General features: G+C 40.4%; 1 protein-coding gene across 1 annotated transcript in view; it reads right to left on the reverse strand.

Moving 5' to 3' along the window:
* Nucleotides 1-6,895, reverse strand: part of mdn1 (midasin AAA ATPase 1) — a 148,734-nt gene extending 141,839 nt beyond the window's left edge. The window contains 6 exon segments of the mRNA XM_052024495.1: nucleotides 855-1,050; nucleotides 3,293-3,400; nucleotides 4,092-4,316; nucleotides 5,205-5,377; nucleotides 5,379-5,429; nucleotides 6,736-6,895. Coding sequence (XP_051880455.1) covers nucleotides 855-1,050; nucleotides 3,293-3,400; nucleotides 4,092-4,316; nucleotides 5,205-5,377; nucleotides 5,379-5,429; nucleotides 6,736-6,831 — 849 coding nt within the window. The 5' untranslated portion in view covers nucleotides 6,832-6,895.
* Nucleotides 6,896-9,001: the final 2,106 nt, after the last annotated feature.

The following is a 9,001-nucleotide window of genomic DNA, read 5'->3' on the forward strand; positions in this document are numbered from 1 at the left end:
AATGAACCTGGTCAGGTGTCAGATCTCTCAGTGAGTGAACATTTTGGTGTTAGAATAATGATCACTATCTCCTTTACGTTAGCACTGGAGAGGGATAGGAACAGACAGGCTAGAAAGGTGTTTACTTGGAGTAATAGGAATTATGAGGTTCTCAGGCAGGAAATTGGAAGATTAAATTGGGAACAGATGTTCTCTGGGAAAAGTACGGAAGATATGTGGCAAATATTCAGGGGGTATTCGTGTGGAGCTCTGCATAGACATGTTCCGATGACACAGGGGAGTCACGATAGGATACAGGAACCGTGGTGTACGAAGGCTATAATAAATCTAGTCAAAAGAAAAAGAAAAGCAGACAAAAGGTACAGAGAGCTAGGTAATGTTAGAGATCTGGAAGGGTACAAGGCTAAAAGGAAGGAACTTAAGAAAGAGATTAGGAGAGCCACAAGGAGACACGAGAAGGCCTTGGCACAGCAACCTGGGGTACATCCCATCTGGTACTGGCGACTTATCTAACTTCATGCTTTCCAAAAGTTTCAGCACCACTTCTTTTCTAATATCTACATGCTCAAGCTTTCCAGGCTGCTGCAAGTCCCCACTACAATCCCCCAAACAAACAAAAAAAAGCTTAACCTTGGACCTTACTCATCTGTTAGTCAATACCATAAAGAACTACAGATATCTAATTGATCTACAAAGCTGAAGTGTACATTTATAAAGGCTGCAGGGCTGAAAGTCACAAATTAATTTTCTTGACATTTCCTACAATTTTACTCAGCAAAATCCAATGCGACTCCCTCAATAGATTTCTTTTTCTTTTATAAAATTATAACTAAATAACAAATTCAACATTCTACCTGGCCCTTTTGGGCAAGTTGTTGGTTCCGTGGTAACACTACTCCACATACTGCAACAACATTCTCAGACAGATCTCCAGACACTATGTGTCCTTGGGTATATTTTTGTTGTTTCTCTTTCTGCCACAAACCAGTCTTCGCATTTGCCAGAAACACGGCTTTCTCCACATTCAGCAATAGGCTCTCTTCCAATAACCTGTGAAGCAAAAAAAAAATGCAAAAACCAGTTACTTATTTCACATCAGCAGGCTATTAATCAAGAATATGAAGTGAGGGAAAACCAGCAACATAAGCAAAGCCTCCCCACGTTCCACAAAAACATTTACCTTTTCAAAATTCATGTGCAGAACAAAGCAATCCAACTGAAAAGGCAAATTCACACATTTTCACTTCTATTTCTCCATTTTTTAAAGTTTAATTTGATGTTTGTGTTGCTGAAGCACAAATTAAACAGGAAAAACAAGCTACAATCATCCAAAATATGATGAAGGAACTTGCAGCTCAAGTCCAGTTTAGTACAAAAAAAAACGAAGTGGAAATTATCTCCACACAAAGCTTTTTCCACAATTGTCCATTACAATGGACATCTACTGGTTACACTGCACCAAAAATCAAAAGTATATGAAGAAGTTTAATTTTTACAAATCAGCATCATTTCTTTCAGGAATAAAAGAGTAAACTTTTCCAACCTGTTGCACTACCAATTTCAAATGCCTTATTTTTAAACATTCTTCAAAGGCAATGCCCCGTGTACTTAAGTTTTACATCAATATTAAACATCCACCCCCCCCCCCACTCAAACAAGCAGACTGCAAACATCAAGGAATGAGATATCATTATCACTTGAAGAGAATCGCACACTTGTTCAAACAGCAAATACCAATGACTATAATCTTTGCTTTGGAGACAACACACAAATTATTTTATAAAATTTAGCACTGTAGGTAACCACCAACTTTTTTTTTGCAAAACACCAACTCTTTGTTAAATATAGTTGTCCAAATTAAACTGGATAGGATATTGCAAACTCTTCATCCTTAAATCATTCAACTAAATTTACATATCTTACTTCTGTCACCTATAAAGGAGATCAAAATATGCCGATATTGAGAAAAGGTTTCTCTGAAATTTGTGCAAATTCCAGTTATCCTTTAAATAATAACAGGTTACACTCATCTAGATAGGCATCAAGTTTCTAGATGGCATTTCAATGATCCAGTTTGTGTAGGCACAGGTAGTGTTGAGGAAGCAGGGAGCCTGCAGGAGAACTTGGACAGGTTGGGAGAACGGGCAATGAAGTGGCAGATGGAATACAGTGGAGAGAAGTATACAGTAATGCACTTTGGTAGAAGGAATAAAGGCATAGACAATTTTCTAAACAGGGAGCAAATTCAGAGATCGGAGGTGCAAAGGGACTTGGGAGTCCTAGTGCAGGACTCCCAAGTCCTGAAGGTTAACTTGCAGGTTGAGTCGGTAGTAAGGAAGGCAAATGCAATGTTAGCATTCATTTCAAGAAGACTGGAATATAAAAGGATGCCATGCCTAGGCTTTATAAGGCATTGGTCAGACCACATTTGGAGTATTGAGAGCAGTTTTAGGTCCCATATCTAAGGATGGATGTGCTCACGTTGGAGAGGGTCCAGAACAGTTTTATGAGAATGATCCTAGGCATGAAAGGGTTAACACATGAGGAGCGTTTGATGGCTTTGGGCCTGTACTTGCTGGAGTTTAGAAGAATGAAGGGGAGATCTCATTCAAACCTACCGAATATTGCAAGGCCTGGATAGAATGGACGGGGAGAGGATGTTTCCAGTCGTGGGAGAGTCTAGGACCAGAGGGTACAGCCTCAGAATAAAATGGCATCCCATTAGAACTGCGATGGGGAGGAATTTCTTTAGCCAGAGGTTGACAGGTTCTTGATTAGAAAGGGTGTCAAAAGGTTACAAGGAGAAGGCAGGAGAACGGGGTTGAGAAGGAAAAAATACAGCCATGATCGAATGGCAGAGCAGACTAGATGGGCCAAATGGCCCAATTCTGCTCGACTTATGTAGCAATGACCAATAATCTTATAAGTCACAAGCAAAAGATTCACAATTTTACACAAATTAAACACACACGAAATAAACACATTCAAAAATGAATGAAATCTTCCAAGAATTATGTATTCGGGTTCAGTCCCCAATTCAATGAAAGAATGGAGTTTGTGCAAAAATTTAGAAGCCATTCAGCAGTTAAATAAAGCCAATACTAAGTGGTAATGTGAAATAAAAATGGAAATACAAATAAGAAAAATAAATCGGAAGTGCTGAAATACTCTGATGAAAGATCATGGACCTGAAATATTAACTGCTTCTCTCTCTCTAGAGATGCAGCCTGACCTGTGGAATTTTTCCAGCATTCCATCGTCTTTTGATTTAACAGTGAAGTGATCAACTTACTGTAGTCTAAAATTTGTCAGTTCTTCTGTAGTGAGAATTTTCTTGAAGAACTGGTTCTTTTGTTCATCACTCATGTTTGTTACAACTGCAAGACATCTAGCTGTATACCTGAAAGTTACAGAAAATGCACAATGTAAGTCATATTAAGCCAGAGAGATCAGATAGTCTTGGCAAAAGGGAAAATAATTGAGTTAATGTTCCCCACTGTTTCTCTGTAAACCTCCTCTTAAGCTCATTCAAAAACTAGGATGGCAGTCCTTGATGAGACAACCAGGAAGAATTTTAATTTTAGGTTACAATCTATCAAAAAGATAGAGTGGCAATTAGTAAATGATATTGCGATATTATTTGGAGTGTTTTAATAAGTATCAGTATAGTTCTTTTAAGTATTTTTAGATTTAAATGTCAAGGATGAGAAACAAATGCATCACCTCTTATACAATAATGGACTGTGCTTGGAATTAATCACCTATTCAGACATACTCACCCACCATTGTTTTCTAGCCCTGTGCAATCCTTTTAGCATAGAAAAGTATCTGCAACTTTCAATTTTTTTAACACCATACAGATAATGTAATCATATTTTCAAAACATTGGATAAATTGGAGAAAAGTAAAAAAAAAATGCTTCTCTTCTATTACATTACCTGACCTGCTAAATACTTCCAGCAAAACTAGCATTCAGCTTATATTAATGAAAGCTATCAAAATACACGCCAAAGGTATTTTTCCCCAACTTGCTTAGTCAAGGATTTTAAATACGATTATCTGAACCCAAATAAGTGGAACTTTTTACATACCAACGGACCAAAGCATCATGGCTTCCCAGCAATGGAAGGCATACACTCCAATCCCATAATTCACTGAACATGATCCAGTTTTCCTTCAAGAACTTGCACGCTGCACTCATGAGGTCTCGGAGTTTCATACGCTTCCGACCATATCGGACTGTATTTGAATCTGAACTCTCCAGAAACAATCTCTGAAATACCGGTGGAGAATCCTTAAAGTATCTCAGTGCAAACCTTCAGAAGACAAATGGGTTGCAGAAGTTACAAAATCTCTCCATCTTCGTCCAAATATATCCCTATGCCAAAGGGCATGTGCCAGAACAAGGACAACAGATGCCAAGGAACATCATTACCATCAAGCCACATGACACATCATCCAGTTCCACATCTCTGGGTCAAACATCCTGGAATTCACTACCCATGACAGACTGCAGCTCTTCAGGGTAGTGGATCACTTTCAACTTCTCAACAGAGGTGAAGGATAGGCAATAAATGTTGGCAAATGATGACTTTTATCCAAGATAGGACATTTAAAAGCCCAAAATCAATGGATACAAAAACCTCTTGGCACTCTTTCCTTGTTGCTGAGTTTGCTCTGCAACGATCTTGTTCAAATGCACAGGTAGATATTTTTTCTTAATTTAAAATGAAGGAGAATTTGTGGCCAGAGATGAAAATAACTGTTAAGTATTAGGTTGTACATGGTGGAATTATAGCATAAAACTAGAGCTAAGAGAATTCAGTCCTGGCAGAAAGAATTAGCATAAGAAATATATGAATGCCATTATAAATTTGTCCCACTGTCTTGCATCAAAAAGTGCATGTACATGGACATCACCCAAGGATGGTTGGGCTTTAAAGGGCTTGGGCTTTTATGTTAATAGTCTGCCAGGACTCACTCTAGGGCACATAAATGAAAGGTCACCAGGCTGCTGCTAAGGTAAACAAGAGCCCACGTGATCTTCCATTAACATTTTTTTTAAATAGGAAAAGTAAGTTGTCTTAACTGATCTTCGAGTTCTGTAATTTCACTTGCTATGGCACAGCTTTTTGCTCAAAAAGTTAATACATGATCCAGATCTTTACGTGGCAACTATAAAAGTAATAAGAGGATTGACTTACAAAATGACATCAGGGCTGACATCAATAAGCTTGCTCATTGCTACACACAGCCTCTCATGCAGATCATGGTTGAATACAGGCCCTTTGATCACTTTCACGTTGCGTTCGAGGAGATCCAGCAGCAAAGGCCTGAGATGGCGTCCAATCAGCAGTGTGCATTCTTTATCCAGCAGGCAGCTGAGCCAAGATATTGAGGATACTCTGTCGATCCTGCTTGTTCCAAATCTGATTGAGAAACAAATTTTGTTGATACCATTAGGAATGCAAACATATTGTGTGTTGTACAAAACCCAAAAGGATACACAGGAAAGTAATTCATATAGCTAATTGGCTGCCTCAAATAGCAACCTCTGAAGTGAGCACCACATCCTAAATGCTAATCTGTTGTCTTACATCTAACTCCCTTCCTCCTGTCTCATTCTTTCACAATGAGAAACTACTGCCTCAAAGTCTGCAGTGTTTCAACATTTTTAGCATTGAATGTTTAACAAAGACATTTGCATACCCTCAACATTTTTCAAAAGAAGAAAAGCCTACTTATGGCCTTACTATTTTATACAAGGTTCATTATTACAACTTCTAGATTCTTTGCTTCAGAGTTTTGATTTCAATGGCCTCATCAACTCAAATCTCTACTCTTCCATAGAAAGATTACTGTACAATTTTACTCCCAATACTTTCATATTTTGTACAATGCTGCAGAGATCTTTTGAAGTTACAAGACAAAGTGCACTGAACTTCTTCGTCATGTGACAGACTACTAGATTCCACAGATCCCCGTATCATTCTTATAATCTCCCCCCCTCACACAGTAATTTCCAAGGGCAATGGTAGCAACAGAAAATTGAGATCAACCCCCCCTCCCAAAATTCACTCCAGTCCAGACAAACTTCACTTCTCAGTACAGCCAAATAATCAAAAACAAAATCTAAAGCCTGGAGATGCTGGAAACATTTAGCAGATCAGTAGTTAAGTTACATCTTCTCTGCAACCTGAAACTACATTTTAGAAAAAGTCTCTTTCCTTATTCTGACAGTCTTCAGACCAACATATTAACTGCTTCCTTTCTACAGATACCACCTGGCCCTGCAGAATGCTTCCAGCATTTTGTTTTTAATTCACTTGTAACTTCACAACTTACTTTTGTAAACCGAGAGCAGAATACATTACACATACATGTTGATTTCAAACATCGGTAACTCCTGAAATTGAAGCACCATTTCAAAAATAACAACAAATTTATGCTACTCAGAACACTGCCCACTGGTTCCCATCTCTGGGACACTCACTACAGGATTCATGTTGAACATAAGCAAGAGCAAGAAGTCATGTTTTTTAAACGATAAATCCACAGCTTCTATGTATTAGCAGTTTGCAAATGGTTTGTCCAAGTCAGGTGCAACGCATAATCATAACATTGCATCTAAACCAGGCAATCCCCCCACCCCTTGCCCAAGTCCCAACCGCCGCCCCGACACCCCATACCCTCTCCACCCCTGCACGTCCCGGCCGCAGCTCGCCAGCAAATCACCTGCTTGGCCAAGTACTTGTTCAGCTCGCTACGGCTCCTCTCACTCAACTTGGCAATGAGAGGGAGGGCCGCCAGCTGAAACGCCAGGTTCCTCATGGTGGCGGCGGGGCAGTGAGGAGACGGCAGGGACCGGGACTGGGGAGTAGGCAGCAGCCGCCAGGCCGCGGCCAGCAACACACCACACGTGGAGCGGGGCGAGAGGAACACTTCCGGGGCATGCACGCCACCAGCTGGACCCTGCCCCGGGGCGGCCTTTTAAACACCTCACCCGCTGCCTGCAGAGGCTGAGCCAGGCCGGCTAAAGCAAGCAAAGGAATAAAAAAAGCAAGCAAAGAAAACAAAAGCGAGCAAAGGAATAAAGTAAATTTGCATTATTTGTAAGATGAGCCACTTTCCATGCAGGTGCCTCTTAAGTTGTCTTATTTTAACCCCCTCTACCATATAGCTGATGCAGCCCTTAACCAAAACCTCGTCCATTTCCCACACCTCTGCTCTCTACCCTTCTACTCCTGATAGAGCAAAGATCGGGTTGTCCTCATCCTCACCATCCACCCTACCTGGGTCTGCATCAGCAGATTATTTTTCACAGTTTGATGGGATACCACAACCACTCATGTCTTCCCCTCTCCTTCCTGCATTCTAGAGGAACCATTCCCTTCATGGCTTCCTGATCAATCTCCACCAAACACTCCTCTTTCCATAGCACCTTCCCGTGCAATCACAGAAGGAGTAAGATCTCACCTTTCGCCTTCTCGCTTACCACCATCCGGGGACCCAAATAGACCTTCCAGGTGAAGCAGTGATTCATTTGTACTTCTTGGAATCTAGTGAAATGCATGATGTGAAATCTCAACAGTGGATAAACCAAATGCAAGGTGGGTGACTACTTTGCAGAACATCTCTGTTCAGTCCACGGTGCTGAACCTGAGCTTCAGTTGCCTGTCACTTTGACTCTCCATCTGACTCCCACCTGGCTGTGGTCTGTTACGCTGTTCCTTGTTGTGACCTCGCACCTTATTGCACTGCACTTTCTCTGTAGCTGTGACACTTTACTTTGTACTGTTACTGTTTTTACCTGTACTGCATCAATGTACTTTGTACCAAATGTAACTGCACTGTGTAATGAATTGACCTGTACGATCAGTTTGTAAGACACGCTTTTCACTGTACCTCGGTACAAGTGACAATAATAATAAACCAATAATTATAAACCAATACCAATGCCACCCAACATAAGCTTGAGGAACAGCTTTTCATCTTCAGCTAGGCAATGTTACAACCTTTGGAGCTCAATATAAAATTCAAGAATTTCAGATAACTCATTTTTCCTGTTTATATTAGAACTGGCCAGTTCTGTCAGTTAGATTATTCATCCCTAACAGGAACTCTGCTTTTCTGCACACACTGCCTGATATCCTGGCATTTCCAGCAATCTCCTTTTGGTTTCATGTTCCAGCAATCGTTCTGAACTGCATTTCACATGTTCCTTTGGTTTTTTTTTGTCTCTTTAGATGCCCCCAAATGACTGTCTCTTAACCAGAGAGCTCTGTAAATATTGTGATCACTTAGGCACCCTAACCTCACCTCTCCCCTATCCTCTCTGCAAGTTAAAACTAACTTGTTTTCTTATTTTCCCAGTTGTAATGGAAGATCTTCAGGCTGAAACCTTAACTCTGTTGCTCCTTCCACAGAAGCTGGTTGACCTCCTATGTATTATTCTATTGAAAACATGGAGAGACTGGACAGTTATTTCAAATGTTTGTATTTTTTTCATTCTCCTTGACTATTAGAAGAGGGCTATAACGTAAGTGAGGTGTAATGTTGTTTTGTGTGACCAACTGTGCTCTATCCTGTTGCAGCTTCATTTAGTGTTTGTGCACACTCAGAGGCCAAGCACCAAACCATCACAAAACCATCATTCCTTCACAACGTGCAAGAGAATGGGCCTCACACTAAACATATGGAAGACAAGTTCCTTCTGCAATTGACCCATCCTGCACAATTCAACCCCATACATCAAGTTTTCATGATAAGACCTTAATCAAGGTGGATCACTTTTCATATCTCAAGAGCCACTTCTCAACAAAGACAGATATCAATAGTGGAATTTACCACCATCTCCAGTGCCAGCACAGCCTTTAGCTGCCTGGAGACAAGAGCATCCAAAGGACCAAGACCTGAAACCAGCATCAAGCTCTTACTTTTAAAAATAGGAGTTCATTTTCTCACAATTAGAATGTGATGTGTACCATGGATTCTGATCATA

Source organism: Pristis pectinata, chromosome 10 (assembly GCF_009764475.1).
Source record: "Pristis pectinata isolate sPriPec2 chromosome 10, sPriPec2.1.pri, whole genome shotgun sequence".
NCBI lineage: Eukaryota > Metazoa > Chordata > Chondrichthyes > Rhinopristiformes > Pristidae > Pristis > Pristis pectinata.